This window comes from Onychostruthus taczanowskii, unplaced genomic scaffold (genome assembly GCF_017590055.1).
Source record: "Onychostruthus taczanowskii isolate IOZ18803 unplaced genomic scaffold, ASM1759005v1 scaffold64, whole genome shotgun sequence".
In the NCBI taxonomy this organism is placed as follows: Eukaryota; Metazoa; Chordata; class Aves; order Passeriformes; family Passeridae; genus Onychostruthus; species Onychostruthus taczanowskii.
In genome coordinates, this window is record NW_024504122.1 from 2,095,345 (window position 1) to 2,109,240 (window position 13,896).

At 42.4% G+C, this 13,896-nt stretch overlaps 1 protein-coding gene across 2 annotated transcripts; it reads left to right on the forward strand.

Moving 5' to 3' along the window:
* Nucleotides 1–30: 30 nt before the first annotated feature.
* Nucleotides 31–13,892, forward strand: LOC121344383 (melanotransferrin-like). Of its 2 annotated transcripts, none has more exons than XM_041420279.1 (18): nt 31–78; nt 3,175–3,313; nt 4,793–4,959; nt 5,331–5,430; nt 5,835–6,011; nt 6,192–6,354; nt 6,470–6,534; nt 7,155–7,312; nt 7,793–7,979; nt 8,135–8,283; nt 8,491–8,581; nt 8,885–8,953; nt 9,173–9,355; nt 9,634–9,790; nt 10,513–10,595; nt 11,394–11,578; nt 11,905–12,091; nt 12,380–13,892. In XM_041420279.1, the coding sequence occupies exons 2-18, from the start codon at nt 3,259–3,261 to the stop codon at nt 12,427–12,429; spliced, it is 2,226 nt and encodes a 741-aa protein (XP_041276213.1). In that variant the 5' UTR covers nt 31–78; nt 3,175–3,258; the 3' UTR covers nt 12,430–13,892. The 2 variants fall into 2 exon arrangements, with proteins under 2 accessions (XP_041276213.1, XP_041276214.1); XM_041420280.1 differs by having other exon boundaries at nt 11,950–12,091.
* Nucleotides 13,893–13,896: the final 4 nt, after the last annotated feature.

The window sequence follows — 13,896 nt, forward strand, 5'->3', positions numbered from 1 at the left end:
GGGCGGGGCTGCGGCCGTGAGGGGGGCGGGCGCTGCCGGGCATGGCGAGTGTGAGGGCGTTTATTCCTGAGGGATACGGTGTGTAGGGAGGGGTTTATTCCTGTGGGGAGACCCGGAATAGGGATACGGGTGTGAGGCTGTTCTTCACAAGGGGGGGGTTTGATCTGTGAGGAGGGCTGTTCTCTTGGTGCGGGGGAAAAAGGGGCCGTCGCTGAGGCGATGTGGAGTGGGGATAGGGCCGGCCCTGAGGGGAGGGGATGTGGGGACATTTTCCAGGGGAGGTAGAGTGGCGACAGGGTGGTGGCTCCTGAGGGTTTGTGCTATGGGGATGGAGCTGCCCCACGAAGGGCTTGTGGGCTGTGCCCAGCGGAGGAGGCCGCTGCTGCCGGGAGTGCAGGATGAGGCAGGTGGGGTTCAGCTGCCTTTCCGCGCTGCTGTTGACACTCAGGTAAATTATTTGCCCCGGCTATGGGACCAGCAGGAATATTAAGGCAGGGATTTTAGGGAGATGACACGCGGCATGAGACAAACACGATGCTGTTCCTCCAAGTGAGGTGTCTGGTGGGGTAGTGCAGTAACACCTGTTCCTACTCTGGGGTCCGTTGCCTGGCTGCCTGTTGCCCACAGTGAATTTTATAGAGGTTATTTGGTTTTCCACTCTCTTATATGCATCCCTAGATGAATAAATGCTTCACTGCTGGGACGTAGCTAATTACCTTTCTCTGACGGTGGCAGAGAGGTAGTTTCATATGGTGAATCAGTAGGAAAAGAATTCAAAAGTCCTGGCTGTGTTTCCACATCCTCAGTGCTCTAGGACATGGTCCTCAGGCAAGCTGATTAATTTAATTTAAATTCCTGAATTATGTTTGTATTTTTTCCTGACCAGGCCTAAATGAAGTCTACAACACCTTCATGTGGTTCTGCCTTTTTTTTCACATCACCATAGGTAGTAGTATCTGTATAAGTATCTTAAACATGTACAGGAAAGCCTTTCATGTGCAATTTGAGGGGAAATCCAGATACAGACCTCATGAAACAGTAATATTAGTAACTGACTGAATTGTTGGGATTTACATAACCTGTACATAATGGTAAGATTGGCAGGAAGTTAAAGATGGTGGGATTTGATGCTGTTAGGTGCTTTGGTACAAGCCTTGCAAGAAGCATTAGCTTTGATGTGTCAGAGCACCCCACGGATGGGCCTGACAGACAAGTTTCCCCAGAATTGACTGAGAAGTGATTCAGAGGTTAAGGTGCAGCTAAGTGTAACGTACTTGTTTACAGTGTAAAATAATTACAAGGCTAAACTGATTAATAATCTGTCCTGATCTAATCTTTCTCCTTGAAATTAAAAGTAAATATTTGGACATGTAACTATTTTAAAATTACTTTTATCATGTGTCTTATTATTAAATTTGTGGGCTTTTTTAACACCTGGTAAGATTATATAGACTGCAGTCAGGGAGGGATAGAACTTATTTCCCTAAGGGTACTGAGGTGTGCTAGGCCTGTGCAGCTGAGCCGAGTCAAAGAGGGGATTAGTGCCACAGCTCCTCCAACAAATGAGAGACTGGAGATCTTGGGGCTTGAGAATGTTTGTTCAGGTGATGCCTTAAGTTTTAGCTTTCATATTTTCCAGATTCTGTACTGCCATAGTGTGTAACTCTGAATTTCGTATAAAGTGTTAGCAAGTTCTCTTCACAGTTTAGTCAGACAAAACAATCCTGTCCAGCCTGAGAACCAAAGATACCATTGCAGCTTCAGGCCCAAAAAGTATAAAGAATTGAGAATTGAGGAGAGCAGTCTAGGAGGATGGGACTTCATAGCCTGAAACTGTAATTGCACAATTAACCCCAATATGTAAATGGACTAAGGCTTATAAAAGTGTGAAAATTCGTGACTGGTTGTCCATCTTGGGTCTGTCTTCGGTAGAGCCACGGCCAGGCGCTTGTACTGGCCAGGGTGTATCCTTTGAAGGCCTTTAATAAATACCTACTTCATTCCTTTAACTCTGTCAAGCCTCTGCTGCAGGTAGTGCAGGAAGAAATGAGGAATGCCTCAGGCTGGATGGGGCTTGGAGCAACCTGATTTAGTGGAAGGTGTCCCTGCCCTTGGCAGGGGGGTGGAACAGGATGAGCTTTAAGGTCCCTTCCAACCCAAACCATCCTGTGGTTCTGTGTTACTCCTTCTGTAATCAGATCAGTGGGAAACAATGCCTCAACAAATGTTGCAGGTCTAGAGAGGGAACTTGTGAAACTCAAGAGATGTGCAATACATGAGTGTGAAAGAAACAAGTGGGGAATGATGACTGAAGCACTAGGGAAGGCAACAAAAGAAATCTGGGAAATGTATCTGCAAAAATACATGAGGTAGACAAAGCACCAGGGAGATCTGTAAGGTGAAGAAGGAAAAGTAGGATAAAGATACTATTTCTCCAGAACTCTGGGAACAGTTAATTCTTTCCAGAACAGAAAAGATTAAACCATATTAACAATATTTTATGCATCATCAGACACTTCTGCTTATATATAATACATAAGTAAATATATTTTTTCTCTCATATATAAGATATAAATAAATGTATTTTTTTTCTGCTATAGAATTAATGATGTTAATAGCTGCTGTAGAGTAATTAAGAGGTAATAATACTTCAGGTTAAGTATTAGAAAATAGGAGAATAAAGCAGTTTGGATGAGATAGCTGGGCTGGAATGGAATGAAGAGAATCAAGACAGTTAAAGTGTCCCAGCTCTGTTCTGAATTCTTAGGGAGGCATAGGATTACTTTTTGTTTAAAATTACTCAGTAGATAAACCATTATCAGGTGAAAAAAACAAGGTAAGAGGCACCCTTCAGTATTCTGCAGAGAGATATGGTGAGTAGTTTGCTTTAGGTATCTTTTTTGTAAGTTAGGTGTAATTCTTGCCTGTCTCCCAAAGGCTTTGTGTGCCTTTTGAAACAGCAGAAGTACTATTTCTTTTTAAAGCAGAGGCGTACATTTCTTTCTATGTCTGATAAAAATAGAGCAGAAAATGCATGGATATTATCTGTCTGCAGGTAGGAAAGGGACACTGTCCCTTTCTCCTTTGCATACAAGGATATACCATCCTCTGACTGTTTTCTTAAATCTTGGTTTATCCTCGTTGATGTCTAAACCCCCCCTTCTTATCTTCCAGAAGCTTTTGGTCATCACTGTGGAATTCCTGGTATGAGGAGGCAGAGCTTCAGGGTAGAGAGAAGATCCTTGCTGAACAGCTGTAATGATGAAGACAGTGATTTTAATTGTCCTAATCACCTTCTCTTTGCTGGCTTCAGGTAAGGCTGATGCAGAGAGGGAGAGAGAGGTTGCCTCTGGGTGGGTGACATTCAACTAATATATGCTTTGGTTTTGTTTTCCTCTGTGCAAAGAAAGGCGTTGCAGTTAAAGCTGTGCCTGTATTTTTTCTATTTGATCATTGGCAGATGGTGACCTTTTAGTTTTGAAGCAGCTTGATACACAACTTCCTTAGTAATTCAGTGAGGCTTTGTTTCCTGTGAATGGTTGAGATCTGCGTACGCGTTAGCAGTGTCAGAATGAAGCAGGGGACCTCCAGCTGCTCCCCTCTAAAACCACTATGGATTCTTCTAGGAATTGTGCTGAATTAACACCAAAACAAGTGGAGGACTGATGTCTGATGCTATGCTCAAAGAAATAAAAACTTCAATGATTTAATTGTGCACATTGCTAGTATTAATAGTTCTCCAGAGAGTCAAATACTTAAACATCTGGAAGTGACAATTTTAGAGATATTGTGGCATTTTCTGTGCTTTCAGTCCTGGTTTTCATTACATGGCTTAAGATTCTCTCGAGTTACATAACTGCATGCTATTTTTGTGTACAACAATCACTTTTTTCCTCCTTAAATGTCTAGTATCTTCTTGGAGATGCAATGATGATATATTTCAGAGCAATAATACAAGATGGAGTAATTGCAGCCTAAAGCAAAAGAGGAAATTTTGTTGGCATGTCTGGATTCCTGTAAGATGTAGCTTTATAGTTGGTTTAAACCCACTGAACCTGCAAGTCCTTCTGAAAAAGGAAGTTTCACCTTCACCTCCACCCTTAATTGCATCTTTTTGGCGTGTTGAAGCACCAGAGGAAACAGCAGAGCAAAGGTTAAAATAATGGCCTGTATTGATAACCAAGGACAGCAGTAAAACTGATAAACCCCAGAGAATGCATGTTTGCATCAAGGTTGGAAGGTCTGTGCTCTGATAGAGTCACATCCCAGTTGACTTGTTAGGAGAAAATCTGCACTCTGGTAACAGGAAGATGGTTGCCCTACGTTGTAAGTGCCATTCCTTCTCTTGCGATCCCAACAGGAGAACAGGGGCCATAGCCATAAACCCATCCTTACCTTTGCTTCCTCCTAATTTTGGGTGGAAGCCTTACCTAAGATTCACTAAGGTTGAAGCAAGGGAGACTCTGTGGCAGAAGATTCTGCCATAGTAATTGCTGATTCTTGGAAAATCTGCCTAAAACTATTTGGTTGCTTTCAGTCAAAAGGAAGCAAAGAGACATATTAAAGATTCAGCATAAAAAATGTTATCCTCATGCTGGGCAAAAGTGACCTTGGTCACATGTGGGCAGATCTCTTGGGTGCCTCTAAGTTTGTGGGTATGTGAGTGTGACTGACCACAATCGAGCTATTGGGAAGTTAAATAAAATAGAATAACCTCTCTCTTCCATAAGGTGTTAAACTGAGGGTTTTTAATGAAATCCTACAAATCTTGACTTCTTTTTTGACCCTGTAGGGAAGAAATTCCGATGGTGCACCCTTTCTGACCTGGAACAAAGAAAGTGTGCTGAGCTCTCCAAAGCTCTTACAGCTGTGCTGCCCCTCACTACTGCTGCCAGTTCTTTTACTAGGATTTCTTGTATCAGAGCCCACAATACCTATGACTGCATTGATAAAATCAGGGTGAGTTCGCAGAGGCTTTAAAAAGTCATTTTGTGTCCAAATCCTCTTGGAAAAGTAACTGATAAACAAAAACTATGGGAAAATAAAATGATACTGAAATAACTGAACTGCTTATATACCAACATATATGCTTATATGACACAGTAACTTGAGAGGCAAGAATTAAATCCTGTGAGCATCCTACCAGATGTACTGTTTTACCCCAGCTAATTCTTTGCAATCTCCAATAAATAGTGAAAGCTGCTTGGAAATAAATAGACAAAAGCAAACTACTAAATTAAAATTTGTTCAAGCAGAAACTATGATCTTGAACCTTCTGTTTGTTTCCTTGTAAACACACTTGTTTTGAGGGTTTTGGTGTTGTTTTGAAGGCAAATAAAGCAGATGCTGCCTCCTTGGATGCTGGAGATGTTTACTCTGCTGTAAAGCTGTACGGTTTGGCAGTGGTGGCAAAAGAGATCTATGATCAAGGTAGGCTGGTAAAGCTGAAGAATAAACTGTACTTCTGGTTTGGCTAAGAAATGGCTTTAGATTTCTTGGGGGGAAAAAAGCCAATATGTTTTTATTAACTTTGTAGGAATATGGATGTGGCTAACAATTGTTTCTAAAATACTTAATGTTGATGAATAAAATACTAGTGGTGCTTTGTACCCACAGCCTTTTGCCTGTGGTACTGACAAACTTGCATTGTTTGTTTGACAAGGTGCCATGTAGCCAATATATGGTGAAGTTCCTAGCACAAGTACCTACATTGAGTAGGCCTAAGATAATTTGTTCTTTAGCTATGTTCACTGAAGTAGTTCAGCTTCTCTTCAGAGATGGAAGCTATAGAATTGAGATTTTTTTTTCCTGTTACACATTTTGTGCTATTGCAGGAAATTGTGTGTTTGCTGTGGCCATTGCCAAACGAGGAACTCTGGATATGCAGAGTCTGCGAGGTGTGCGCAGCTGTCACAATGGAGCCAGGTGGACATCGGGCTGGAATATTCCACTTGGCTTTCTCCTTGCAAGAAATTATCTTTCCTGGGATGAGGCCCAACCTCTGAGCCAAGGTAGGTGATATGAGCCATAGGGCTACCTCTGGCCATAGCAGATGTAACTGAAATGCCAGCAGATGTAGGATGAACTAGTTATGGCCATGATATGTTTGGCCCCTTTTCCTCTTCTGATTTTTTTTTCCCATTTGACTTTTTTCTTTGTTTTGTTTTGGTTTTTTTTCCCTACACCTGCAGCAATTAGTGAGTATTTCAATGCAAGCTGCATCCCTGGGGTTGGTGTTGCTGCTCCCCGATTGTGTGCTCTCTGCCAAGGTCAAAAATCCTATGTCAGAGACAGAAACCACTTCTGTGAGACAAGCAGTAATGAACCCTTCTATGACTCTGAGGGAGCCTTCAGGTGAGCTCTGGGACACTGGGCCTGAATTGGCTTTTGGGGGAAAAAGAACTTTTAAGGACTTTTAATCTTTTAAGCCAGGTGAAATGGTAATAGGATGGCATTTGTCTTGCTGCAGGTGCTTGAAGGATGGAGTGGCAGATGTTGCCTTTTTGGATCATCTAAGAATTATGAGTGCCACAGGTAATCTTAAGAATGCGGTTTTCTTTTAATCTCTGGCTGTGCTCTTTCCTGTGTGGATGTTTGAGGGATACGCCTATATTTTTGTTGTTTCCAGGGAAAATTCAGGGTATTTCTTGGCTCTCCACACAACTCAGAAAGAAACAGAACAGGAAAGTGTGAGTGAGCAATGATTGCTCACAGGAAACTCTTAAAATGGGAGCAGACAGGTGATTTCATTAGCTGTCAGTATTTTATTTGCCCAAATTACAAGATTCCTTTTAAAATTCAGCATATTGAGCTGCATAACTGTGAAGTTGCTGTACACCTACCTTGTACTTTTAAACTCAGTTGAGCTCTGTGCCAAAGGTGGTTAGCAGTAGTATTTGCAGGTTAAGTATTTTTAAATAAACATATTTACAGTGGTACAGCTTAAAGAGCATTTTGGAGCAGCTCTGGCTGAGGTCCCTCTCTTTGTTATAAGAAATACTTACCGAGGATGACTTTCCCAAGTGTGCTTGGTACACTGTGCTGCCTGCATAACCTTTAGCAACCTGCACTGAAAAACATTTTATATTCCATCTCCATGCCTGCTGGGAAGTCATGGCTCTGGTCACAGACTGATGAGTGTCTCCTTGTTTCAGAGTCAGAACAACAGGAATATGAACTCTTGTGTCCTGATGGGTCCACAGCTGAGCTGACTGAATACAGCACCTGTAACCTGGGCAAGGGGCCTGGCCGCGGCATCGTCACCCGCAACAACTTCCAGAAGGTCACCAACAAATTTCTTAGCATGATCCAGGTGAGTGAATATTATGAGCTGTCTGTGTCCAGACACAGTTTTTTCTTTTGTCTTTGTGTGGCAGTCGTGATCCAGGTTGCCTTTTGTCTTGAGAAATTTATAGTTAGTGTGAATAAAGTGCTAAAAATTATTTGTTCGGGGGAAGGATCTTGCATTGGCTTGTGTAAAGTTTTGCTTTTTCCTAAAATGTTCTTCTGTAGGAGGCTGAGAATAAAACAGTAAAGAAGGGGAAGATGCCATAACACACAAACTGGAAAATGGCTAATGATGTTCATCCTGCCGTGGAACTTGAATCAATTTTTATGTAGCTGAGGGAGACTCATAGGTTCAGGCAGGGCTCACTTTTCTTCATCTCTTTTTCTAAATTTATAAATATTTGATATCTTGACCACTGATACAAAGGGAGGGAATGTTGAGGCTGCGTGTTGCTGGAAGAATGAGCAGATTTGTTGAAATTTAAAAGTGTTGTTCTTGTCCTAGCGCCTCTTTGGGCATAAAGGAAAGGAAAGAGCCAGATTTGAACTCTTCAGTTCAGCACCATTTGGGGGAAAGAACCTGCTGTTCCAAGATGCCACTCAGCACCTGCAGCTTCTGGAGGAGCAGCTGGAGATTGCCTATGTCCTTGGTCTGGATTATGTAGCTCTCCTTAAGGGACTCGGCCATGAAGGTGAGAACCATTCCAGAGGACTGTAGCTAAGGAAAGGGAAGAGAAAGTTCTCCTTCCACATTATTCCTCCCTCCAGGCACAAATGCATTTACCTGAAAATCCCCCTAACATATCACAGATTGCTGCACTGGTGACGTGATCTGCTTCCATTTCAGGGAGCTCTTTGGACAACAGCATTGTGCGCTGGTGCTGCATCAGTGATGCTGAGCTTCGCAAATGTGAGGAGTGGGCCCTGAACATCAAATCCGACCCGTTGGTCTGTGTCCAAGCAACTTCCATGACCAAATGCATTGAAATGATCAAGGTAGGAGACTCCTTCTGCTCAGGGCGTAAGACTGCACAGGGTATGTATGTCTTGTCTGAACTAAAGAGAGGAAACTAGCTTGAGGAATAAGTGGGAATGAGAGGGAATTTATGCAGGGGAATTTCCAGCCAGTGGAGAAGTCCTGCTGCTTGGATACTCAATTCATGCAAATCCTGTTTTTGTTATTTTCTCTAATGCTGCTGGCAGAGTAGTGAGGCTGATGCGGTCACCCTGGACGCAACACACGTGTACATTGCAGGGAGATGTGGGCTGGTGCCGGTAGCTGCAGAATGCTATGGTGAGTTCTCATGTGACCTTATCAAGAAGAGAGGGAATCAAAAGTACTGTTAAGAATATAGTTAAATTTCTACAGTTTGTGATGTTTTGTGAGGGAAGCAGGAGTCAGCATAAATGCCCAAATACTCCTCCCAGCTCTTCTGCTAACTGGCTCTAGCATTTGGTCTGTTTATTTTATCCCTTCTGTTAAAAGGACAAAGATGCTGACATGGCTGAAGAGGATCACAAGGGTTTTGAAGGAATATTGCCATGTAAAAGGAATGACAGCAGTTGCAAGATCCTTAATGTTTATTTCTCCTTCCAGGGAGAGATTGTGCCCCAGCAGCTGAGACCATGGAGAAAACAGGGAAACTAATTAATCTTAAGCACAAAGGTAACAGAAACTTTCTAGGGTTTATGCAGGAATTTATTTGCCTGTCGGTTTAGGAAAGAATTTTCTGTGTAAGGACAAGAACTTCGTGGCTAAGCAAAGAGTGTAGGTCCTGTACTGTAACTGAAGATACTGTGACAAGATGAGGGAGGGAAGGGGGGCTGTACCCTTCTGGAATACTTAATTGCCTTGGTATAACTGGTTGTTGTCATTGTTTCACAGCACTACCACCAGTTTATGCTGTTGCCCTAGCTAAGAAAAGTGCCAAACAGATTCACATCCATAACCTGAGGGGAAGGCGATCCTGCCACAGTCACCTGTACAGTCCTGGAGGATGGTTACTTCTGTCCAGACACACAGTGGGAGCTCAGCAGAACAATACTGAGAACTGTGATATTGCCTCTGGTAAGGGCTGCCTCTGGGTTCTCTCTTAAGTAGACCATGAAAATCTGAAGCTTAAATTTTTGAATAAAACAGAAAGGGGGCCATGAGGATCCAACCAGGAACTGATGACTACAGTTTCAAAGGGTGTTGAAGCAGCTTTTCCTCCTGTTTAACTGTGTCACACTATTTAGCCGCTGTCTTGCTAGTTGTTAGGATGAAATTTCTTTCCTGTCTTTTCCCATATGTGAAGAAGCTTGGGAATACCTTGCCTTAATCTCATCTCAGTTTTCTTTACTCAGCTTATCAGAATTACTTTTGGAAGGGCTGCATGCCAGGAGCAGATGGGAACCTGTGCAAGGTGTGCATTGGAGATGGTGAGGTGGAAGGAGCTCGAGTGTCCAGCAGATGTGCTGCAAGTCACAACGAGCGTTACTATGGCAATATGGGAGCACTCAGGTGAGCTTTTTGTGAGAGTCAGAAATGCAGAGCAACAGCCAGAATTGCCTTATTATTTTGCTGATTTTGGTGGTTTTTGGAAGTTTTTTTTTCCTCTATTTGTTAAGCCTCTGTCTGTATAAACTTTTGCTAGTGTATATTTTTTTTGGTTGCAGTTGCTATGGGATGTTCAGCTGACTGATGGTTTAAAATGGTCATTAAACCATTTCCAGAGCAAGGCAATGCTTCCAAACATGTATGGCTCAGAGCATTGGTACTGACTCATTAAAGGGAAGGGATGCAAGAAGAGCAGAGGGCAGAGGTGCTCTGGTAAGAAGCAGTGTAGCATACAGGAGGTGATTAAATAGAGAAATAGAGTGTAGATTAAAAAAAAATAGTTGAAGACAGAGAAAGAGAAGACTATTAAAGATGAAACTTTTATGAAAGTTTATGAAAGCACTCTTATGAAATGTACATAATGTATTTAGTTGAATTCCACTCTCTTTCCTGCCGAGGCATGGGTGAAGGTGCACGTTGTGCAGCAGCTTTGACTTGGAAGCTGCTGTAAGGAATGAAAGGATTGTCTTAGCAAATCTCTATGGTGAGATCACTGACATACTCCAAGGGATTAGAGATGGGAGGGATACTTCCAGCTACTCCAATTTTAGCTTCAGATGACTGTTCAAATGTCAGTCACCATGTAGTGCTGTCTTTTATCTCTTTTTTTTTTTTTCTTGTACTAGGTGCCTAGTTGGCAATCCCAGTGGAAGAAGCTTTGGAGATGTAGCTTTCCTGGAACACTCAAACCTGCTCCAGAACATAGAGGGTAAGATGCAGATATTCTCTTTCCTTTGATAATGTTCATTAATGTCAGTTACTTCCCATAAAGCAGCCATCACTCATGAGGATCAGCCTTTGCAGGTTTAATCTAGGTCCATGAAGTTGTGTTTGTAAATGGAAGATTGCTAGAAGCTTTCTGCATGTAGGTGTTCCAGTAAAGCTCAACATACAGATACTGTAAGAGAGGAAAGAATCACTCAGTGCAAAGATGTGTGTTGGAATAATCATCCTTGGAGACTGCACTAAATTTCTGGAAGCTTTAAATTTCACAGCTTTAAAAGGCAAACCAAAATATGTTTTTCTTAGAGTCAAGGAGAAAAGAAACCCTCATGAAAGCAAAATAAAATTCTATTTTAGGCAATTTCAGTAAGAGAAGAGATTTTTCTGAGAGAGGAATCTCTCTAAAATCAAATTAAGATATAAGGGGCTGGAAACCCACAGGAATTCCTGCAGCAATTAGCACTTTGTTTGGGGAAGCAAAGGGCATGTGGGCCAAATCCCTTTGTTTCCAGAAAGGGATGTGGTTACAGATGCAGATGAGGCATATGCTGTTCATATGCCTTGATCTGATTCTACTTTAGTTGATAGGTGCAGCTTAAGTTCACTGACCTCAGTGAAGACACTACCCTGGTCCTTATGATTTTCCTAAGAAATGACCACATAGCACGCTGTTTGTTTTGAACACATTGACTAAACTCCCTCTCAAGTTTTAACATTTTATTTGAGATTCACCCTCTCTTCTGCTTTGCTTTTTTGAAAGGATTACCTTTCATTTTCTTTTCAGATCTGGGCAGCTCTGGTTGGGCAAAAGGTTATAGCCCCCTTGACTTTGAACTCTTGTGTCCGGATGGAACACGCGCCGCAGTCACAGAATGGGCAGGCTGTAACCTTGGCCCCATTCCCCCCAGCACAGTCATGACTCGACCAGTCACTGTCACTAAAATCTCTGACTTCCTACTGAAATCTCAGGTGTGACAGGTAACAGGGAATAGCTTGGCATGTTACTATTTGTTATGTACAACTGCTGAAAACCCTTTCAAGATGAAAAGCTTTATATAGTAGTGCCTTCAGATCCAATACAGAAGAATGAAAAATGTGCATAGGAGATTGAGAAAATAGTTATTTGGATTCTCTTAAGGGGTATTTTGGCACCAGTTCCCATTCTACAGAGGCTATACTTTTGCTGAGAAATAAGGCACTGCAAAAGTGCATTGTTTTGTACTAATATGAAGAGTGCTAGATAAAAGTATTATTAATGACCCAAGCTGTGAAACTTTTATTCCTTTTCTGTTCAGGAATCTCTGGGAAGCAAATTGGATTCTGAATTCCAACTCTTTCAGTCATGGAAGTATGGTGAAAGTGATCTGCTTTTCAAAGACACCACTCAGCACCTTGTTCATGCAAGTCAAATGAGCTATCAGGAGATCCTTGGAGAGTCTTTCCTTCAGCTGGCAGAATCAGTGTTTAATTGCACTCCTGCAGGTAAAGTCAAGTTCTTAATTCAGATTTAGAGAGAAGTGCAGCAGGCAGCCTTCTGTGCACAGCTCTGGCCTTTTTGTTTAGACTGCATGGAGATGTATGTTCTACCTAATCCTGTTCATAACAAATTTCTAAGGAGTCCTGTGTTAGACTTCTGTGAGATTTGGTAATTGCAATTCAAAAGGGGAATTTGACCTCTATTCTGCTGTTTTAATGAATAGCATCTGAAGAACTTACTACTTTTGATAGCTGATAGCATCTCTAAGTGTATACTTTCTTACTGGTTTGTAGGCATCTTGGACTTCTGCAAACAGGATATCTGTGCATCCTCATCCAACTGACAGCTCATACAGAAGCTCTGCAGAGCACATAACATCAGCATCGTTGCTGAGAACAAGGAAAATGTGCAAGTCCAACCAATCCAAAGCAATCAACAAGGAAACAGTCATCTCTAGAAATATATGCTGAACACCTTCTTGTCTTTTTTTTTTCCAGCAGATTTTATGTTTATGATGATGTAATACTGCTCATATATCATCCCTTTCTTTTTTGGAGCACGGCAGCATGGGGAACAGCACAACCAACAGCACAGAACTAGGATCAGCATTGTGGAAAGAGCAGGGCCACTACCATGGACTAAAATACAGACTGGTATGAGTGGTACAGGTTAGTTGGTAGCATTTTGCCTTGTTTGTCTTATAAAGTTTCCATGCAAATACCCCAATCAACTGATACTTTGGTAGTTGCAACATTGTCTTTCTGTATCTGTGATTTTGGTTGCAGCTAGATAGCCCCTGCTGAATGCACATCTATATTTCTTCTTAACCAGTGATTTTTTACTAGCAAATCAAAACATTTTTTTCCTCACAAATAAATGTATTAAGACATTTAATAGCCAGCAGAACTGGATGCTTGCAGCAGTGGATATTCCCCTTTGCCAGACCATTACTTTATATTGGTGCTTTGAATTTAAGATTCTCTGAAATGTCAAAATACTATTTGTCAATTACACACCACAAGTTTTACAAGCAGAAACTGCCTGAACATGATATGAAGCCTTTTGAACAGAAATCATCTGTTCATCATCTGTATGCCATCTTCTCCCAGTATGGTGACAGAGCCAAATCCTCAGGTGCATTTGCAGCCAGCAAGCTGCAGCCCTGAAGGAGCAGGGGAAAGAGCAGGATGCTTCTTTAGGCCTCTCAGATGTTCCTGCCTTTCTTTCCTGGAGCTTCCCTGCCATCTGTGGGGCCCGTGTGACACTGCACTTGGAAGAAGGCAGCTGAGAACACAGTGAAGAAATGCAGCTGGCAGCCTAGCTTTGCCAAGACCAGCCTGCAGCTGATCAGGGATAAATTAAAAATCTGGGTTATGTACAAGATGTTATGGGTTGGGAAGGCAGGGATGTTGTTTTCTGACACAGACGTTACCGACGCTTACTAGGCCTTGTGGATGATCCCGTGCTCCAGCTTTGATTCACAAACTGTGTGCTGCCCTGCACAGCCCGTGGTACCTGAACCACTGGCCAGCCTCAGCCTTGAATCTCAGCTCTGAGCTGAGCAGGAACTGTTTGTGCTTTCTGTGCTCCCTGGCTCCTGCTACTCTGCTTTCTGAAGAGATGGATGCTGCCTCAGTATTCTGAATAGCAGGTGAGATCATGCTTAATCTCTCCCAGGCTGGGATGAAGGAACACCAGAACTGCTGCTCTGTGTCTCAATAACAGCACACCCTGTTACCCAGCAGTGCTGATCTCTTTGGAGATTTGACCTTTCCCCCCTGCACGTAAGACATACTATCATGCATATTTA

Bases quoted from the DNA above. Each gene is read 5' to 3' on its own strand.
- LOC121344383 (XM_041420279.1), top strand. From the start codon at position 3,259: ATGATGAAGACAGTGATTTTAATTGTCCTAATCACCTTCTCTTTGCTG. The intron at 8,582-8,884 runs GTGAGTTCTCAT...TTCTCCTTCCAG, and splicing joins GGTAGCTGCAGAATGCTATG to GGAGAGATTGTGCCCCAGCA. The intron at 8,954-9,172 runs GTAACAGAAACT...ATTGTTTCACAG, and splicing joins AATTAATCTTAAGCACAAAG to CACTACCACCAGTTTATGCT.